This window comes from Azolla caroliniana, unplaced genomic scaffold (genome assembly GCF_043228905.1).
Source record: "Azolla caroliniana isolate FFs.n. ecotype wild unplaced genomic scaffold, voAzoCaro1.0.p SCAF_1, whole genome shotgun sequence".
NCBI classification, from domain to species: domain Eukaryota; kingdom Viridiplantae; phylum Streptophyta; class Polypodiopsida; order Salviniales; family Salviniaceae; genus Azolla; species Azolla caroliniana.
This window is the reverse complement of record NW_028230436.1, coordinates 2785056-2807751: the sequence shown is the minus strand read 5'-3', so window position 1 is coordinate 2807751 and position 22696 is coordinate 2785056. Positions and strand designations below refer to the sequence as shown.

Genomic DNA, 22696 nt, shown 5'->3' with positions numbered 1-22696 from the left:
TCTCTCTCTCTCTCTTTAGCATCATGAAATCATCACCCAATATGAAGATATGCAAACTGTGCAAGGTAATTGCATGCTCAACATATAAGGTAATTGGCGAGAAATATGGTGACTTGTTAGACGGGCATTATAACATAAGTGGTATGATCAAATGTCCACCAAGAAGGGTGCACACATTTGTGCAAGCATTATTCTTCACATTGAGAGCTTTTATTACACAGTAGTAACCCGCCTTCTTAGGAAGGAGTCATACAACATGATATGTGATTTAGTCCCAAAGGTCAAATTTGGCCTCAAGGATGATAAAACATCTATTCTATTCTATTTCTCTCTCATAAATAGTGATTGTATTATTTTCATACTGTATAGCTACAGTAGATGGGGATACAATATCAAAAAGGCCCTATTTGATTCCTCATTGTGTCCCTGATCACATAATTCCTCGGAATGGACCATTCCATTATGTTACCTAACAACCAATGCAAATGGCAGACATGACTTCCTATAAGCCTACAAACATTTAACTGATCTTGGGTCACCCTTCCAGAAGTTTCCAACAAGGAGAACAACCGTTTGTGAACAAGTAATGACAGGAACTTCTGTTACAGCCTATTTTTAGCAAAAACCTTGGAAAATATCTTGTATGACCATTAGTGAAATTGACTGCAAATGAGTAAATGACGATGGAGAGGGAACTTTCAACAACAAATTTATAAGTCCAATCTTCCATGATCTACGCACGATTCTTGAATTCTGAACTTGTTCAAACATCATTAAGTAGTCCCGTCAACTCTTGGACATACGTCTTATTAAAGATTTCAATGGTAAGTCCATCGCAATCTAGACGTCTATGATTGGGCAAATGCAATATCACTCCTTCCAGCTCCTCTGTAAAATCTGCCTCAAGACTTCTGTTGTCTTTTGAGGTACTTGTCTTTGCACTAGGTTCAGAAAACTATTATGGTCATGCCTAACATTATCCAATGTTCTTGATGGTATGATAAAACAATTCTGTAAAATATTCCACAGTTTTCCACTCTGAATTGAGGTTCCATGTGTTCTACATTGACTAGTAGGCTGACCACATTATATCTCACATGAGATTCATGTAAGGGTAGGAAAAACTTATATGATTTGGGGATTATCATCTTCAATTGAGCTCATGAAAATAGTTTGCATCTCCCGAAGCTCCACATTTATAGGCCAATGCTTCAACAACATATTATATCTCTCCACCAATTCTTTCATGACTAGAATTTTTTGTGTTTTGATGGTGGCATGTGTATACCGTAATATCTAGACACTTTTTTTGCATTGGTGACAACACATCTCATTTGTAAGACCTGTCATCTCCGATATGGTCTGTAAATTTAGCCAATAATTGTCTGATTGCCCTTTGATATACATTATGATGAAGAAATGATGAATTGACCCTCAAAGGGGGTTTTCCTAAAATGGCATGAAACTGATCAATCAACTGTCATGTACAATCTAAGACAAGTTGATGATGGTCTAGAAGAATCTGTCTTCAATATATGGTAATGTCTACTACCTCAGGCACTAAATCCAAAGTATGCATAACATAAATCAACTCCAACCAACTCAACATAGACCTACATTGTGCAGATTGAAACATGCATCCAAGAGTTGCCCCATGAATCCATTGAATCATATGTCACCCTTCAAATTCTCCACAGTAAAATTTTCCCTCTCATGTAGTACTGGTGATAGTCCTCTATCACCATTTCAGTGGCCCTAGCTTCACCATCACTCTCTTTTTGTGGACATTCTGTTATAATGGGCCATACAATACCACATTAAAATAGTACCCAACAATGTGCCCCACTTTAGCACATAACAAATCGAATAAATGCCAAGATGTTGTTCATATTCAAAAGAATACATTCTTGATACCTATTTTATGGATTAGCCCATGAGGCCGCCAAGATTGAATTGCTTCTCCTCCACATCTTGGGAGAATCCCTTGGTATACAATCCATTGGATATAGGACGAATTAATGTTCAATCTTCCACAAACTGTCAATATCAAGGGTTTCCATAAAATAAAATCACCATTATCTTTGGAGAAATTCTCAGCCCCTTTCTCCCTCTCTCGCAACCAATAACACACACACACTTGAGTTATGATGCCAAAGAAATCTTGGGATGTATGCAACCAATGGGAAGTAGTCTGCTGATACAATAATGCAAAGAATCGTTCTCCACCTCCCCTTTATGTTTGTTCAATATCAGCCCTTGTTCTCTCTCAATTCTTTGGAGAATTTATCTCCTTTTCTCCCTCTCTCACAAACCAAAAACACAGGCATACACACATGAAGTTACGAATCTGACAAAAGTTTGGTGTGTACGGAACCAATGGAAATGTGGCAATGCCGTGCCAGTCGATATGCAAAGAATCATTTTCCATCTCCCTTCGTCTCGGTTTGATCAGCTCTTGATCTCTCTCCAAAGTTTCTTATATCTAAAAAGCCTCGTTGCTTATCAGAAACAACAAATGAGAAACCCGATTTCTGACAAAAAGAAACAACAAACGAGAAACCCTAATATATAATAAAGAAAAACTCCATATAAAAACCCTGATTTCTCCCCTTTGCACGCCTCATATACACACACACACACATGAAAAAGTTGTGAACCATTAAGCTGTAAAAGATCTGATCGACTCACACCATGATATATAACCCTGCTAGCCATGCTTCAATGATTGACATGCATGCTGGTATTATGGCACCATGATATGCAACCGTGCTGGCCATGCATCAATGACTGGTCACTGATATAGTGCCATCATGCATGGCATATGCATGCTTCTAAGAGCCAAAGCGCCAAAGCACCAAAGTATGTGTGGGTTAATTGACACCATGGACACCCCCCCCCCCTTCCATGTGGACAGACACAAATAGAATAGAGCATCCGCTAGTCATTGGTTCGTGTTATTATGATATAGTACTTCAAACATGTAGTATTATATCATCGAAACGTATGATTGACAAAATGTGTCAAGAAAATCGATCTAGTAGTTGGGGATGTTGCGCCATACTTCCATGTCGTATAAGAAATGATATGCTTAGTTTTAGAGATTTCTTTATCCTCTTGGAAACCAAGATAATTTCTTGAACTTTTCATAGGATGAATTCATACAAAGAATGAGGTACATGGATGTCTACCTATCCCTTAGTGCTCACAAAGCACTTGGCCATTTCAAAGTTTCCTCCCACCAAACTAGAGATCAAGGTAGGGCGAGCACTTAACAATCTTAAAGTTGAAAGATTTTTCAAAAAGATAGGATGAGCACTTAATATTCTTAGAGTTGAACGATTTTTCAACTTGTTTGAAGGAGAGATCAAAAGTGATGAACATTTTGCCATAGGTCCCCAATTTTTAACCACATTAGAGAGAAGTAATCCACCCTCTACAAAGAGGCCAAATCTTGCTCAAGTTTCAAAAACATAGGGAATCAACCCTTATATTCGGATGGATGAAAAAATCCGCATTGTTAATTTCTTCGACAAATCCTTACCTCTTCTAACAACATCCCATGGAGTCACCATAGAGCAATTAGAGGAATGTCAAAACCTTGGAGACTGTGAGTCTTGAGATGTAACGCACATGGAGATCATTGCTCGCCATGGCCAATATACATGAGGACACCCAAATTCACTTGTTAAACTTACTCGACCACATTTGGAAGAACTATGCCTCCTTGTACATGGAATCCACCACCATTCAACAAATGATGGAGAATGTTGACCTACGAAAGTTTGGACAAATTTTGATCTGGATTGAAACAATGAAAATCATAGGGAATCGATCTTTTTTGGGGATGGAATGGCAATCCCACATTGCCAAGTTTTTCCATATCTTCGTACTTCTACTCACAATGTCCCAAAGAGTCACCATAGAGCAAGTAGAGGAAATGTTAGCAAAAATTGAGATTGTGAGTTCCATACCATCAGCCCCCAATGTTTGATACACATTAGTACGTGCTAAACGTCTTCAGAGCCATATAGGAACTTTAGCCACCACTACTCTCATACATATGGCGCACGTCATGCTTGTAAACCGTCTCAAAAACCATTACGCCACACACCTTAAGATCATGACCATGGAGCTTTAGGACTGTGAAAGTTCCATAATAGTGTGGAGCTTTAGGACTATGAAAGAATACATTTTTACCACATTTAAGAACACAAGGATGGTGTCTACTATGGTCAACATAAAATTGTGCTTTGTCTTGAGGAATCTTAATATTATCTTGTGCCACATGGCAATATTTCTTCCATATCCTTTGAACAAATTTCGTGTGCCCTCCAATTCATTTCGATGAAGATTAACATAGATAAGGACTCATGGATAAAAACCACACATCAACGTAAAGAGACTATATCAATTGAAGTATGAATAGACCTACATATTATAATATGAGATACTATTCCCATTTTGTAGCCTTCTTTGCCAAGTTGGCTCAAAGCATGCCCTCAATAATTTGATTAACTTATTCAGTTTGACTGCCGAACTAAGGATGAATTGGGGTACTCATGCTCGAAGTAGCTTCTGGCTATTTAAAGACTCGATTCTAGAAACGCTAGTAAACTCAAAATATTCTATCACTAACCACATCCATTGATAATCCATAAAATCAAAATAGCCTATCAATGAATTGGTATGTTAATTCATGAGATTTTATTGTGGTTTTCATTTGTATAATTTGGCTATTGTCTTGATCTTTCGGATAGTGTCAACATGCATCATGTTTTTCATGTTAGTCGCATGAAATAGCGTATTGGTTTTGATGACAACGTAGTAGCCATAAAAGATTTGGTAATTCACGAGGACTTATCTTCTACACTTGATTTGCTAGAAAAAATATCTCAATGCTCAAACTAAACAGTTGAGATCCAAATAATTTCGATAAATTTAAATGTTTGGATCAAACTATGCGTTATGCCATTTGGAAGGAATAGTTCTTAAATCTAACTTCCGTAAATTTGGTTTCTCATTATAAGAGGACAATGATTTTGAAATAGGATGTATGTTGTAGACATGACCTTAAGAACAAATCCCAATAAGAGTTGTAATAATCGAATGTTGGTTAGTGGGAAGCTAATTATCCTAAGACTTGGGACATAATGAAAGGATGAATAACATGTGTGAACACATAGTGGTTTAGAAGCCTAAGGTGTTAGGCTAGATAAAAGGAACTAGCTACCTCCTTCATTATGGCATCTTGAGACTTTGTCGAGACGTTATTGGTGAGGCAAAGGTTTCGTCTTTCTGATCCATCCTTGTAAACATCCAAGGCAAAGGTATAGCATAAGGTAATATTCAATTCTATGTTATTTTAGCAACTATCATTATTAATAATTATATTGTTTTGCACTCTTGGGATCTACAAAATGAGCCTTTCAAAGTTTTTTACATTACCTATTAACAATTAATTATTTTCAATCCATCAAGTTTTGAAACGAAATTTGTAAAGTTGGTTCTTAAAGGTGGGGTTTCTAAGTTACCTTGTCAAATAACTAATACTCTTTTCAACTCTTTGAAGTTACCTCGTTAATTGTGTAAATATGGAATATGAGCTCCTTACACCATGTTGTATTGCACCCAAATTCGTGTGCTAATATGGTGCAACTTTCCATCATTAAACCAACATGTCAAAAGCCAAGTTTTATCTAGTTAACTTTTGTCATACAATTGTCTTTCTGAAATGGTGGACAAGAATCACATCTTAACCGGGGTACTTACCCCTTAAGAGTAAATTTTCACCAAGTCAATGTCCGTTAAACTCAATCCTTTTTTCTACTGGATGTTGATGTTTTAAAATTTTAATGAAAAAAAAATCTCATTATGTGTAGTAGCCATAAAATTTTAAAATTTTAAAATTTATTTTAAAAGAAAGATGCACCTTAGTATATTACTTGAGAACTCTACATAGAGAAAATAGAAGGAGACATTTTATCTCACCTCTATTGTGATACAAAGGCTAGTATAAGCATTTGATCAAACAAATGATGTCATATATGAAATACAATGCCAATAAAAATGCACCATTACAATGAATACATTAATATCTACTATGATGAGCTCATGATAGAGTAATTTTGAAGATAGAAAATATTCATTCTTTTATGTGGTTCATATAAGTGATAAGACAACACAATATGAGAATCTCTAATGCGTTGTGGTACATGGGTCTCAATGGTCTAAACATTGAAAGGGAGATTCTGTTATGGGGCTTCCAAATGTGTGATTGTGGTAGTCTAAATATCTAAGTGGGACAAACACAAACGAAAACTAGGTTGATCATTATCATCGGGATAAATATACAATAAGGAAGGGGTTTATATATGTGCATATTTGACTATATTTGAAGTAGGACTAAGCCCTACCAAACTCATTTGTACCATGTATTATGATATAAGTGTACAAGTCTAACCAAAAAACGTGTTCATTTAACAAAGATGACATTTGCTGATAGTGACTCACTTGTTAGAGACAATGATGATGTAGGTTGTAAGTCATTCATCGATGGCATAAGACAACATGAAGACTAGTTGGGGAGGTGTACCTTGAGCAAGGGGGGATGATAAAGAGGATATTCGGGTGGACGTGACATGAACCTCACATCTACTATTACGTGGGTGATGTGGGTGCATGCTAGATTATATGAAAAGAGAGATGCCCATCTGATAAATCAAGAAGCAGATAATAAGGCAGCGTATGTGGAAAAAACAAGATTGCATTATCCTTAGATATGGGAAGGTGATTGGCTAAGGTGGGGGAGGGAGATAATTTCATTTATGCAGAGATAAGTACCTAAAGGTAGTCTTGTGCATTGAATGTCTCTTTTTTAGAGAGAGGAGTTCAAGTGTCAGCACAAGTTGGAAAAGGCATGTTAGGTTCTCCTTCATGAACCTCCAAGAGAGAGAAGTTCAAGTGTCAAATCATACAAGTCGGAGAAAAACATAATAAAAAATGGATAAAGGTTCAATTTATCATGAGGGAATGGATATGGAGGAGAAACGGAAGAAAATGAAAGGTTGAGGCCCAACCCAATGTTCATGATATCATCCCGAGAGTGGGTTTGAAACTTGATCATGAAGCCTTCTTATCTCTATATCTCTCTCTCTCATTCCATCCTTGCCATGGGCTCGGCCCCATCCCATAGATTGGAGTCATTCTCTCTCATTCCATCCTTTTCTTGTGGATATTAAAATCTCTCTCTCTCTCTCTCTCTCTCTCTCTCTCTCTCTCTCATATTGCATTGCCCCCACCTCTTTCCCAAGCTAGCTAATATTTCCTTCACCTTAATCATAGTTATGGATGATCGCAATGACCATCAACTTCATGGCATGCAAAACATGCCATCATCATCACATGAAGGCCACATGCTTCGCACGGTGATTATCATGTAGTTGGAAGCACACATACATGCATATATTAGAAAATGGTTATTAGAGCACCTTACAAGTTTATTAGTTTATATTAAGGGTGTCATCGTGGTAATCTAATGTTGTTTCCTCATTTTGTCTGCCCTCTCTTTTTTTATAGATTCAACATTTGATTGAGAAATGCTTAACTTTCTTCATGGATCGAGAAGAGTGCGTTCAATGTCTCGAACGAACTGCAAACCTCAAGCCTTCCATCACCCGCATAGGTAACATAACTTTTACTTTGGTAGTATAGCACCTTATTCTACTCAAACTTTAGCATACCACTAGTTCTCATGTTATTGGGTTTGCTTTAACTTGGAAAACCACATGAATTAATAATATTCTCCTCCCTTGTAGCATTCTTCTTGTTTTTTGGACCATACAACAGCATGTCCACCTCTCATGGACCACTCTACATCTCATTTAGTTGACAACAAATAATTACTTACCATATTAATCCACATGCACGGTAGGTTATGACATGCTTCCCCATTTACAATGTCTGAATTGACTATCAACTAGTTATTGTCTTGTATACAAGCCTAAATTTAGTTTCATCACTTTAATTTTGCTCAACAATTGTAGATACTAATTGACTTATTGACTTTAATCTTGATTTTAAATGAAGACCAGACTCATTTAAATGCCTATAATTAACCACATTATTGCATGGCTAAGTATACTATTAATATTATTGCAAAATTGGTGCAGTTTCTTATTATTTCTCAATAATCCTATTTGTGTTTGTGCTACTACGCAGTATGGGATGAGCTCGAGAAATCTAACATTGAATTCTTTGCATCTTACTCTAAGAACAAAAAAGAGATCCTCAATAACACATATCAATCTCATGGTGCTACAACTCATTCTACATCATCTCCTTCCTCCAATTCAAGTAACCTCATGAAGCTCCAACAAGAAAATCAAAAGGATAATGATAAATGTTAAAAGTTTTGTTACAATACCCACGGGTCATGGTGGTCAAGGACCTCATTCTACGAAAAGTATGAAGTCGAGTTTTAGGCAATATACCATCGAACCCTTAAATGCTCGATGATGTGTTATACATACAAAGTCCAATATTGTAAATGAATATTGTTACCTTTTTCTATTAGCAATTTGGCTCTAACTAAACTTAAACAAAATTGATATCATGCATGAGTCTCATCTCTCTTGTTTTCTAGAGCCAAGCTTCAAACGTGCCTTTTCTTTAACAATAAAAAAAGTTTTGTTTTACACGGATCAACTTCTAATCCTTTAACGATGGATATACTGAAAAGTAAAATGAGTGGTCATATTTGCACTTTATTCCACTGGGAGCTTGAGGCCCTACCATAGTGGTGAGTACAAATTATTGCTAAAAATAACCAAATCAATTGCATTCATTACAAATTCACAAGTAGCCTCGAAACTTTTTAATCTTTTCCATGGAATGCCATTGACATAAAAGTTGAAGCACATCACAAAAGAGACATAACACTGAAGATCAAATGCCAAATAGAGTACTAACCTAAAAACGTTATAATGATGATGGAGAACATCCCAATACCAAAGTCCCACTTAAAGCAAACTTCAGATGTACCAAACTTCGAAGTATCAAGTTTGTAAGTGTCCATCATGTTTAGCATCTCTATGTCTTGATTACCTCATATTCTTCAATAAATTAATAATCAAATCTTAAGGATCAATTTTTCTACATCTATTTGTCTTTCAGAATCATCAGTTTCTTGCAATTGTTGAAGATATGATGCTTTGTACATCTTGAATGTATAACTTAATGATGCTACACAAATTATTGTTTTAATAGGCATTTGCCTAAGAACACTTCGAAACATATATTCTCACACTTTGTCTTCATGGGTAGATCAATAATGACTTCTACTTTGACCTTTCATAATGATTTTCTCAATGATTCATTAAGACCAAGAAGCACACAAGTTATTGGCCCAGGTAGGATGGCACTAGATGAGATTACATATTCTACAACTTAATCTTGCTGACTGTTATCTCTCATTCGCCCATGGGCATACACACACACACACCATGGTATATGAATGAAAAGTAGCACTTTGCAAGCTATGGCTTGTGTTGTGCTATGTTTAGCTCAATTCTTGTTAATAATGTACCATCATTAGAAATTTGTTTCGTGTAACATTCTAAATTAAAACACATGCTTTTCGGACTAGACAACATATTCTGTCTATTACAAGGGTGATACAGGTAATCCTTTGCAAATACAATGACTAGTTCCATTACTTAATTATCCATGAGTTTTGTTCATGCCATTGACAAACTCACACTACAGTCGTATTGCTCGAAATTCGTCAACAACTCCAACAACATAGCATTGCATAAATCAATCAAAATTTCTTGTTGTTCATATCCAATGTGTAATGTCAGAAACAAACCACCCAATAAAGAGTTTTGACATTGACATACAATTCAAATGAGGGAACTATGCACATTCACGTGATGTGCTTGCTAACTAAGGCATGGAGTAACCCAAGGTCGACATTGAGGAGAGGACGAGTTGTTAAAAGAATGGATGAGCCCATGTGTAGCTACCCAATACTAACTCTCTTTTTGGGTTTCAAAGGTCATGTTTTTTGCCTTTTGAGAATGTTAAATTATCATCTCGTCTGTTTCTCGTTAGTTTTCGCAAATATTACTTTGTAAAAGTTTGGAGCCCCCTTGAGTCATTTTGGTGCCCCATAAACAATAATGAATCATCATCTCTCTCTTCATTGCTTTTCAAAAAGTATACTTTGTAAAATCTTGGAGTTCCCATAAATCATTTGGCCCCCAAATTGACAATAATGCAATAATCTTATTAGATACGCAACAATACATGATCACTCTCTACTATGTTGGACTTTTTTCGACCATCCAAGGTCCAACAATAGGAGAACATTGATTACCAATTTGATCACATCATTTAACTTGTGAATGGGATACAATGGCAATGGGTCTGATGTTGAATGATTGAAGGGACAAAACGTGTACATAGATAGGGAAACTTTGGGGGGTAAAGCAAGGCTACACATGGACACAAATAGTTGCATAATATAATCTTATACATCTTGTTATAGAATTTGTTGTTTTCTCTAGCATGTCAATAACACCTTCATTGTATTAAACTTCAAATCCAAACTTCCCATGATTTTCCTTGTCTCTATATGCAATCTGCATGCATGAGTCATGATGCAACGATTTTCTTCCCTTAGTGTGAAACAATGATTGGTAAATAGATATATTAATAAAGGTACTTCACTAAACTTTCAAGCATATTATCTAGCTCCTTCCTAGAAAGATGAATTGTCTAATTGAGTTCATCATGAACAAATGTGCAAATAGTGGCTACATAGCACGGTCTCAGGGGTTCAAATTCCTCCTCGCCCACAATAATAATAATAATAGGGAGAGTTAAGTGTTTAAGTTAATTAATGTTATCAGGCACAAGCTAAAAATAGAGATCATAAAAAATCATCATGCAACTTGTAAGTTCCTAAGAAATATTTTTGGTTAGTGAGCAATTTAGGTCTAATATGCCTACAATAAAATGCATATGGGCTTTTTGGTCGGTGAGCAATTTATTACACATATTATAAGAAATATTAGTTCATACACGATATGGCTCTAATATGCCAACAATAAAATGCATACGGGCTTTTTGGTCGGTGAACAATTTATTACGCATATTATAAAGATATCCATAACGTTTTTAAGATTGGGTATCCCTAGTGACAACCTTTTTGCTTCGCTTTTGAGTGGGTTGTTAAAAGTCACAATAGAGATCACCTTCAATTTCTTTAGGTTTCATACTCACAACATATACGCTTGGCTTTATTTGTGCATTGTTGTTTGTAAGAGTCAAGCAAATAGATGAAAGCATAAAACTTGCATTGTGACTACATTGTAAATCCAAAAAATTGGTTGCAATACATATGAAAGGAACACCATTGAATCAAATATTTGAGTGGGGCAGGTGGGTAGGAAAAGTTTGGGACCAAAAGATTTTGACTTTCTTTTCCAAATATTGGGACCAAAAGAATATTTCTGTTCATCCCCATTTTGGGGGTGGGCTGGGAAGCATATGTTAGGTAACAAAGATTTGATAGGAAGCACACACCCAAACAATCATGCTCCCACAACATTCCACAAACCAAGATTGTTAAATTGTCCATATGATTTGGCTCTTATTTTCCCTAGAAAACATGGGAAAAGAGAGGGAAGATTTGAGAATCATCTCTCTGGCTTACAAGTGAAGAAAGCAAAATATGCTAACAAACTGCAAAGGTTGGATTGTGCCATAGGAAACACATACCCAAACAATCATGCTCCCACAACATTCCACAAACCAAGATTGTGAAATCATACATATGATTCGGCTCTTATTTTTCCCCAAAAGAAACATGGGAAAAGAGAGGAAAGATTTCGGAATCATCTCTCTAGCTTACAAGTGAAGAAAGAAAAATATGATAGCAACAAACTGCAAAGGTGGGATTGTGCCAATGTGTGGTGGTTGGTTGGAAACATAAAAAATTCAGATTAGGAAAGTAGTGTTAGCACTAGTGGGGTGGGGTTGTGAGGATTGTGGAGGCAACCCTAGGCTTGATTAGACATAAAAGGCTATGCTAGGTGAGGAAGATGATTTGTGAGGGTGAAAAGCTATGGGGAGCTAAAGTAAGGGGGGCTATTTGAATTTTGTTCTTGCTTTTTTAGAGTAATTTAGGTATTATGTTATTTCTATACACTATCAATTTGGGGGGGAGGAGGGGCTTCAGATATAGATGGGCTTAAGGTTTGATTGGGTTCTTTTACTTATTTTTTGTTCATACGCCCAATTACCATGACTAATTGTAGCAGCTGGGTTTTTTGTAATTTTAGTGGCGTTCTCTCTCGTTCCAGTAAGGTTAACTTCTATTTCTTAAGAGAATCAATTGACTTAATCATTCTTCTCTATTAGGTTTTTCTTCATCTTTTTACACCCCCCCCCCCCCCCCCGTTTCACCTTCCTCTTGTTGAAGAGAATTAATTTCCTTAAATTATTTTTCTATCTCTTTTCTCTTTTCTCTCTTTTCCGCCCGTTGCTTTTTCTGCTTTTTCCTATCAGTCGACGACACGATGCCGCCATAGCCAAGAAACACACAAAACAAAGGGATGAGCTTCCTTCAACCTGAACATTTTCTGCGTCCTTTCTCTGCCGTTTCTTGCAAACAAAAACCTCATCGCTCCATTCATCGGAAAAGGAACGGAACCTCGGCCGATTTTGTTTCCCCCTGCATTATCGATTCCATGCTCAGAACAGTAACTCAATCATACACAGACGAGCTGCAGTTGTTGCTGCTTCTGCTGCATTTGATCTTCTATGATAGCAGTAGCAGAGGATCCATGGCTACCTTGATCTTCTTTCATGCCGTTTCTTGATCTTTTCTCCACCGCTTCCTTCTGATCGGCGTCGTGAGCAGCGTGGACACTGTACAAAACATAGAAACACAGTGCTCCCGCGGACCATATGCCAAACCTTCGGAAGGCCAGGGCTTTCAGCGATCCAGCCAAGAAAACGTTGAGGAAGATGGACGCCACAGCGACGAAAGGCATCATGGGAGCTTTCCACGTCGCAGAAGAGGCTACAGTTGTAGTAGTACCAGGAGGAACGACAGCTTTGAAGACTATGGAAGAGACGGCTATGGCGGCAGCACAGATGGAAAGCTCAACGGTTCTGTCACCATCGAGACGCCAGATGGTCACGAAAGCTACAGACAGTGCCGTGATGACGAGAAGAAACGCTGCTGTTGGCCACGTTCCACCATGGCATGTAAAGCCTGTGGTCGTGGCAGATGAAACTTGGGACGCCATAGCCACATAACGCCTCATTATCAGTGCATTGGCCACCATGTAGTAGACGAATAAGGTCCCTATGCAGATCAGGTCTATCAATACATCTAACTCCGTGAACAATGCCACCATAGCCGTGCAAGCGCCTGTTTTGATAATCAATCAGTAACATAGATCAATAAGTCAATGATCAGAAAATATCTGACTTTTCCAAAACCTAATCGAATCTCTCCGTGATCCTGCATTGAAGCTTACATGCAATTAACTTACACAGATCGAAATACTCACACAGCCATTTTTTTAAGGCTTAAAATGACGTACGTTGTCCATTAGCTAAATGCTTATTATAAACATCATAACTAGCGCAATTTCGCAGATGATTATCCTAATCCTCCTTAGATTTTAAGCTTATTTTAGTTGCACTGAGATAATCACAATAGAGAGAGGTTACCCAGAGATATGGAGGCGTTCACAGGCGTCCCTGTGGTTGGATTGACCCGTGCAAACCATTGTGGGACGATGTTGGCTCTTCCAATCACGCAGAGATAGCGAGCTTGGCCAAGCATCGCCACCATCAAGGAGCTTACAATGCCAATGCAGGCACACAATGCCACCAGATTCTCCGCCCATTTCCATCCTGCTGTCTGCTGGAATGCAGAGGGAAATGGCGTGTCCACGTTGATCTGAGATTTCTCAACAAAACATGTATATCGATCGCAGATCACAGATTAATCTAAGATCATACGGAAGCAAAACACGATTAAGCTAAGATGAGAACTTCATTATAATTACTTGGTCATATGGAACCATGAGCACAAGTGAAGTCGCCATTAAACAATAGAGAACACTGACGACCACCACAGATCCTGATATACCAATAGGCATTGTTTTCGAAGGTTTCTGACTCTCTTCTGCTAAGGTTGACACAGAATCGTAGCCACTGTAACTGTAGAAAACGATGGCAGCTCCGTTGAAGATGCCTTTCGCCCCGAATGGTGTGAAACCATCAGGTTCTGTGAAGTTACTGAAGGATCCTTTCACGAATCCAGCCACGATTATGAAGACGATCAAAGAGAGGTGAAACATGGTGATGAGCATGTTGAAGGTGCAACTGTTCTTCGTGCTGACAGTTGACAAGAATAGTATCAAGAATATTATCCATTCAGAATAACCGGAACACATCCGTTAATAAGCACAGATTTATTTGGAAAAATGAACAGAGTCACTATATAGGAGATATTTCTTGAAGAGGAATTAAGCCTCTGTAGGCATTAAGCACAAAAGCTTTCATGTAACAGAAAGCGCCGAGGATTCATCAAGGAATTTGCTGACATAAAGGAGAGTGTTGTTTAAACAATTCACCGATCTATATTCAGGAATTTACATTAAGAACAAAAACATCTCTACAGAATTGATCACAGATTTTCACAAACTTTCAGACATTATGACAGATTACTTTAGACAAATTGATCACAGGAATTGAACCAATGTGCAGAAGATTTGGCACACAGTTTTTTGTAGAGAATTCAAACATTCATATGCAAATTTTCCAGACATTTAAGCGAAACTCCTTTGTAGAGTGCGGATACTAATGAACCAAATTTCCAGACATTAAACTCAAAGATTAAGCAGAGTGCTTTTTAATTGAGCAATCAGCATCCATAGATAAAGATGTAACATCTGAAGCAAATTCACAGACGTTAAACCAAATAATTGACCACAAAGATTGAGCATAAAAATCAAACTGGTTTTGTGGAAGTCATCCGCCAGTAATCAAGCACACAGACTAATATTGAAAACCAATTCCCATACAATTAAGCACATATATATTCTTTACAAATGAATTCACACAAAGACACAGAATTCCTAGAAATGAAGTCCTCTGATAGAATTGTGGAATCGATTATAGAATTCTTAAAGATGAAAGCCCAGATTGGGCAAACCTCATGCAGACATACGTGCAGATGACTCAATCATAATGTCGTAAGAAATTTATCTGAATATTGTGTATGGTGATACCTTTTGCAGATAAAAAAGGTCATAAGAGAGACAAGTGCGAGAGCAGGGAAATCCAGGCGATTGTAGCCATGGGCAAGGCCATGGGCGAAAACACGCCAAGCTTCTGGGTTCTTGATTCCAAACACAGCAGAAAGGTTGGAAGTGAAGCTGCGAGCAACAGCAGCGTTGGATATCACATACTCCATCACCAGATTGGCTCCTGTTAAATAAGCTGCCAATTCACCTGCAGAAGTGATTGGATTCTTCATTCCCACAATGTATAAGTTAAATAAACCATTTTCTTGCATGGGAACCAGAATTACGATAAGCATGGCAAAAGGTTAATTCAAAAGAAGAAGACTTAACAAAATGTTGAGTAATTGTCTCCCGACAAACAATTACATTATGAATGGAAGAACCGTGTCAAGATTGAAGTGGAAAAACTATGACCGTCAAAATACCAGTTTTGTTCGACACTATAAATTCGGTAATTGGACAATGGAAGAATTATATGGAGTGAATTGACAAAATATTCAATGATTCCCAATATAGAAATCAATGTATGAGTGAAAGCTCCGCCTGCGGAAGGGGTAGAAATACACAAAACTATGTATCTTTCCAGAACATGATAAATATATAATCTGATGAAGGATAATGAAAGGAGGCAAAATAAAATCGGATGCTGTAATAGAAGAAGATCGAAAGTACAGAAAAAGACTTAGAAATTTACAATTACATAGTATGTTCATCAAGAGAAAATCTGTGCATGTAAAATTACTACAATAATCACGTATAACAAATATATGGCCATGGCTATGGCGGCAGCGATTTGGGGTGGTATTAAAGGACCTCATTTTGCGGCTCGGATTCAAGGAGAGATATTACTAGAGATATAATTAATAGTATGTGAGGTCAATGAATAGAATTAACCTACGACAGCTCACTTTGCATGTAATAAGGCGATTAAGCTCGTGGAATAGTTAAGGTAATATGAAATGAATAGTTTTACAGATAACCTTGAGAAATCTCTTTCTGTAGCCATGACTATGGAGGAAATTGGAGGTAACGTGCTATAAGACCTCATCTAAGGATAAAATTGAAGCAAAGGAAACAAGAAAGGACGACTCCATCTGTGACAACAATCAGCTCAGCTAATAAAAATAGTCATGAGGCGTCTGAAATAGAGAAATTAATTTTGTAGGTAATAAAAAATGTCATGAAGCAAAGACAACGATCCGAAACGAAGAAATCTGCTTTGTAGGTAAATCTAATTTGCAGCTGATCTGAAGTTGAAATGAAGAAACGGTGAGATGTATTTTGCACCTGACACAAATATTCATGAAGTAAAGAAATGAAGTAATCTGTACAGCGATAGTAAACCAATAGATTTACACACCTACAGACACGCACAGATAAGTAGTCAGATATGGATATGGATATAGAGCGATATAGATATGGATATAAATATAGATACATTGAAGAAATCTACTTTGCAGTTGATATGAAGGAATATATATATATATATATATATTGCAGAGATATAATAAACGTTATATGTTTATATACCGAATGTGATGCGGAGGTAACTGAAGGCGCCACCTGCAACCGGAAGGAGGACAGCGAATTCAGAGTAGCAGAGAGCAGAGAGCAAGGCGGAAAGACCAGCGATGGCGTAAGAAGCGACGATGGAGGGTCCGGAGAGGAAACGCGCAGCTCTTCCAGTGGCCACGAAGACTCCTGCACCCAGCATCCCTCCCACGCCGAGCCCCATTATGTCATACCATCGAAGCTTTCTCTGCATCTCAGTGCCTGATCGAGCTCTGAGTTGCGTGAGCTCGGCTTCTGGCGTGGCGATGGCGAGGGAGCGTGAGGCCAGGCGATGGGGAGTTCTCCAGAGGGCGTGGCAGTAGGCTCTCGGTGTGTGGAAGCTGCTGGACGAAGACGAGGTCGCCATGACAGTTTTGCTCAGAGATTCTTGCGCCTACTTGATCCGCCAAAGCAGTAAGTAAGTAGTATGCAGGAAAAGAAGAAGAAGAAGAAGAAGAAGAAGAAGAAGAAGAAAGGCTGTAGTGTCACTCAGTCTGTATGTCTGTTTCTCTGTCTGTTTGTCTGCCTCTCTCTCTCTCTCTCTCTCTCTCTCTCTCTCTTTGTCTCTCTCTGCTTTGGTCTCTTATTTTTGCCCCTTTTATTATTCCGCCGCGTGAAACGCCCCTTACTTCCTTCCACTTTTTATGCTAATTATGTTTATAGCCCCCCACACCAAGAGTCTCCCCCCTGGGCCCTTCCTCCCCAGACTTTCTCTCAAATTTCCCGATATACCCCTCCCACCAAAAACTTTTCCCTATTCTCCCAGTTGCCCTTCCTCATCAAATCAAATGTAATCTTTATTGCCCTATATACTAAGCAATATAACTCAACCACACATTATTATTAGAATCCAAGCACCCCATCCCAAACTTGCTTCCAATCAAGATTGCTACTCAATCCCGCATCTCTACTTACTTTAGGGCATCTTCCCCCTCGCCCCCGCCCCCCCCAACTTTGCCTTAGATTTTGTCTCTCTATCGTAGCTCGCCTCAACTACTACATACTTTTCCCTTTGTAGAGAAACGTTTGGATTTTTATGTCGGATGGTGAGGATGTTCCTTCATCACATCAATCTGTGTCTCTTTTGCGTTCTTTAAACCATGGTAGTTCCCGATTTCGATCCGTTTACTCTTAGCAAACATCATTTTCTCATATTGGTTTCGTTGCACACTTTGTTCAGTCAATGTGTTTGATTTTACACTCCAAGAAAACTTGTGACCCAATTTATCCAGCAACGACGAATATATTATACTAGAAATCTTTGGAATCTTCCTCAATTTTTCTATGTTTTCCCCAAATGTTGTTTGTTTGTATTATGTTCCCGAATGCCCCCAGAAAGAATCAATATACAAAATTACACCTCTAGCTTGTAGGGGTACCCTAGACAATGGCATGAACCACATGTGTTTTATTCAACATCATTCTCTCTCTCTCTCTCAAACCCTCCTCCCTCCCCTCTCCATGTCATAACTATGAGAGAACCCAAACACTATCCTAGCCATGGGGTTGGTCCCATCCCATAGATCATATTTGGTCTTCCGTTACCTGTAGCCATCAATAATCTGTATATGTTTGTTGAATTTGAGATGAATGGATGCACCAACACTATTTCTCTTCTTCCTCTATCTTGATGTGAATGGGTACTTTGTAATAAAAGAAATCAACTCGCTTCTCATGAATGACAATACCATTGCTCAAACACTAATTTACGACTTCAACTTCCTTGGTTGCTTGTGATTGTGCAAGAAAAACTAACCTTTAACTTGTTTTAATTTAGTTAGTAACATAAACCCTTTTTCTTGCATTCCTCTTTGCATGGACGTGATAACCGAAACACCTATGTCTCCAATTTTGATTAAAAAAAACGGCAACAATATTTAGGAATGTCTTACATTTTTTACTAACCATGAAGGTTGGGCTATAAATATTGTTGGCTAGAGTTATTTGCTTTAGCATTTGCACTACAATTCAAACTAATTTTGTTTCAGTTGAGAAAATAACCATAAATTTTCATTAGGCCCCACTTGAAAGCTTACTTAGGTGAGGTTCAAATTGTGTACTCAAATTTGATATTCTAAAGCAATAGATATCCCTAAAAAGTCTTGGACTTCTAGCAAACTTTAGGCAACTAATTATACTCAAGCTTGATGTGACACGTTTTATAGTGTATATGTCATGTTGATATTTTTTGTTATATTAAATTCACCATTAAAAAAATGCAGGTGCGAATTTCCTACCATCCTTAGCTAGATAAAGTTAGGAGGTGTGTAAGTATCCGCGTGACTCCCAACTTCCAAGTGACACTAAGGAACTCATGCTAGTGATGTTGGGGACAACAAACCCAACCTTGTCACGACTCCCAAATTATTACATTCTTGGCTTTAAAGATTCCTTAAAAATTTATAGATTGATATTGGTTAATGCACAAATCATTCCCCAATTTGTAAGGGTTATTCCAAATAAGATTGTCTGTGTATCTAGGAAACCGTACTCACCTAGTTCTGGCAACAAAATTCTGCCTCTTTTAGGTTACAATTGTGTGATACATCAACATTCTCTTTAGATCAAGTATGGGTTGAAAGGCAATGCACATTATGCAAACATCTACATCATTTCCAACTTCTATTCCATTGATAGAAAACATGACATGAATGCACTTGATGAAGCTATTATAATGATAACCTATTTGTTAGTAGGATTATGCTTGTGCTTATTTCAACATTGTCACGAATACATGCATGCCAATGGTTTGATATTGCTACTAGACAAGATGAAAATTGTGACAGAAAATCTAAGTTTGCACATTGCATGTGCTGCCCATGACTGAAATATGCACTTTATTTGATGTGTATAGTGTTGTAAAAAGTTTTGTTTTGCTTGCATGGAAATTTCAAATATAGGGATAATTATTATTTATTAGAAAAAGCTCTCTATTTATTTCAAATACTAGCTAGAAACAAGCTTTTATTTATAAAGTTAATAGAATAAATAAACTTTTCCTAGAACCCAAAAAATTGATTGCTTGCAAGGAATCAAACATTCATCACTATCTATTATATCATCGAATAGAGTTTGGTCTTGAATGTGTCCTTACTTATATGGAAAGAGAAAGGTAAGATCGAGACGTGGACAAAGAGAAACAAAAAGGAAGAGACACAAGTTGATAATATATATTCCACGAAATCAAGAGTTTGTCATTTAATGTAGTTAATGTGGTTTTTGACATTATTTCACAATGGTATAGCTGCTCTAACAATATGTAAGTACGTCAAACTCACCATGACAAGAGTCGTTAGGAGGTATTTAGACTTTCGGTGTGAATTAACGGTTTGCATGAAGGTTGGATGTCTTTTGAGGGTTTCAAGATAAAATTGTTAGACAAAAATGATTATAAGCCTATATGTGCAAATGTTTGGGTAAAGTAGGATTGAATTTAGGTTCAACAAAGCATAGGTAAAGCAATTTTAGCAACCAAATAAGAATTATTATTGCAGATGTGATTATTAGCAAATTCGTACCTTGTGAACTTACCAATAGACTATCCAAAGAATGCAAAATGGATATGGATACAAGACTTTGACACGTGATAGGAGAGAACTTGTATCAAGACATAAATTGGATAATAGATCTATATTATCGGATCCTTGATTCTCAATCTTTCCAATTGCACCTACTTCTCACCCTATGTTCATTGATGTTAAAGAAGAATGTTATTCATGCTAGAATGTTTCATACTTAATGACATGAACATTGATTAAACATGTAATGATAAAATGAATAACATCAACAATAATGACATAAGCAATGATGCCTACTTCACATTGTATTGTCAAGAGATGTGGGTAGAATACAAACCTAGAGCATTCATGATTTGTCATAGCTACCTATTCTCACATATACACATGTTGGGACAATATCTACATATTCTTTAGAGTGCCAAAAGGGTGAGTCATATTATTTTTGAGGACAAGAACAATTGATGTCAAGTTTTAAAATCTATTCTCATTTTGTTGAAGATATGTGTTTGATACTACATTATGTGGTCCAAGATCTCGTGATTGAATATTCTTAAGTTGCCAATATCACTAGTTATTCATGCTCAAGTTCTTCCACAACCTTAATACCTTATATCACAATTCACATGTTGAAAGATTGAAATTATATTGTGAATGAAAGTCATTATTCATGTTCTTGAATCTTACTCTCTTGAATTTTTAGCCAATAATACCTGTGTCACAAGTTATGTACTAAAAAATGTTGATGCTTGAACCATGACTTATTTCTCATAACAACATAACCAACTCCCTTGACCACATACTAAAACCCATTTATGTGGCACAAAACATATGAGAGCACTTGCTTAAAATTCCACAGCTTCATGAATTATGTTGCCTCGTCTTGTAATTGCAATGATCTCTCTCTCTCTCTCTCTCTCTCTCTCTCTCTCTCTCTCTCTCTCTCTCTTTGTGATGCTAAATACGATGTTTAGTGTCATCTTTTTTGTGACACTTAATGTTGCATAATTTGTAACAGTAAACGCAACATCTAGTGACACACAACAGGTCCAAACTTTCATGTCTTTGTCAACACCTTCAACTCTGCAACCAGCAACATGTTAATGCAATTGTATGATGTGAAATGATATGAGTGGTCTACTACACCAACTCAACATTGTCCAAAGAAAAACATGATGCTCTAGGGATGACCTACAACATAACCAAAATTTGTCACTACTTGTTAGCGTAGAAAATTTCTTTTGACATTGATCACTCTACGCTTCTCTATTTGGTGGCCAAAGCTGCTTTAGTGAGTATACTAGCTCATCCAATGATGTTGCTCCAAGATTTCTAGTTTCTCATTTTTCATCATCCCAACACGCAACATTCAATAGCTGAGTATTTGTCATGACTGGAGTGGGGCAAAGACCCACATCTGCCACTAATTACTTTCTCAACGTTGTAATGCTACAAACTAGAGTGAATGATGAACCCTGATGTTCCAAGGGTGACCCAAACGATTGGTTACAATATCCAATTTTTCTTGGACCATGGTCTACTACAAACCATGGCTTCAGTGTCACATAATCTGATCTTATCCTTTGAACCATTTATAAAATGGGGTTTGGATGCATAATCTGATCTTATCCTTCAATCCGTTCCAAAAACAGGGTCACCCACTTCATCAGCTAGCTCATCAAGAACCTCAGTGAACATCATGTTGTGGTAAGTGAGGCATCGCCTACTAACCCAAGCTCATAGCTTGGCAAAGTAACAAACAAGACACTTCAGCACATCTGGAAAAAGATAATCAACAAAAACCGCACCAACTAGGACCAAAAAGCTCCATTCTGCACCATGGGCATACCAGACGAGCTTTCAAACAAGTCCATCGCAATTGTGTTTGGCCTCAATGTGGTGATGCCACTCAAATTCCAGATCTTGACTTTGCACCATCCATGTGAAGGAGCAACTCGGCCAAGATAAATCTCCACAAAAGCAGTGAAGTCAAACTGCTTAAGTTTGCCAAAGATCAAATCAAGAGTATACTACATCACAAAATCCTACAGTTGTAAACACATACTTTTATGGGCATAGTTTGAAATTCTTTTATAAACTATGGGAGACTTGATGAACCATAAAGTTGCAAAACATAAGCTTAGATTTATATGTAGAACAATGTTTGGATAGTTGGCATTGCATCTAGATAAGAGACTATTACTGTAAGCTGTTCAAAACGGTCTTGTAAAGCGAGACGAAAACGAGTTGCTCTTCAACACTACCAAATGTCAAATGTGACAAAGACCTCCATCCAAGAGG

At 37.4% G+C, this 22696-nt stretch overlaps 2 protein-coding genes across 2 annotated transcripts; one reads left to right on the top strand and one right to left on the bottom strand.

Annotated features, from left to right (window-relative positions):
* The first annotated feature begins 7225 nt into the window (after window positions 1–7225).
* LOC147868311 (uncharacterized) lies at window positions 7226–8571 on the top strand. Its single transcript, XM_087317727.1, has 3 exons — window positions 7226–7424; window positions 7576–7681; window positions 8218–8571. The coding sequence occupies exons 1-3, from the start codon at window positions 7344–7346 to the stop codon at window positions 8403–8405; spliced, it is 375 nt and encodes a 124-aa protein (XP_087173853.1). The 5' UTR covers window positions 7226–7343; the 3' UTR covers window positions 8406–8571.
* A 3990-nt stretch (window positions 8572–12561) lies between these two features.
* Window positions 12562–17284, bottom strand: LOC147868310 (cationic amino acid transporter 7, chloroplastic-like). Its single transcript, XM_087317716.1, has 5 exons — window positions 16860–17284; window positions 15315–15537; window positions 14088–14418; window positions 13747–13978; window positions 12562–13441 (listed from the first exon to the last, which is right to left on the bottom strand). The coding sequence occupies exons 1-5, from the start codon at window positions 17245–17247 to the stop codon at window positions 12774–12776; spliced, it is 1842 nt and encodes a 613-aa protein (XP_087173842.1). The 5' UTR covers window positions 17248–17284; the 3' UTR covers window positions 12562–12773.
* Between the last annotated feature and the right edge of the window lie 5412 nt (window positions 17285–22696).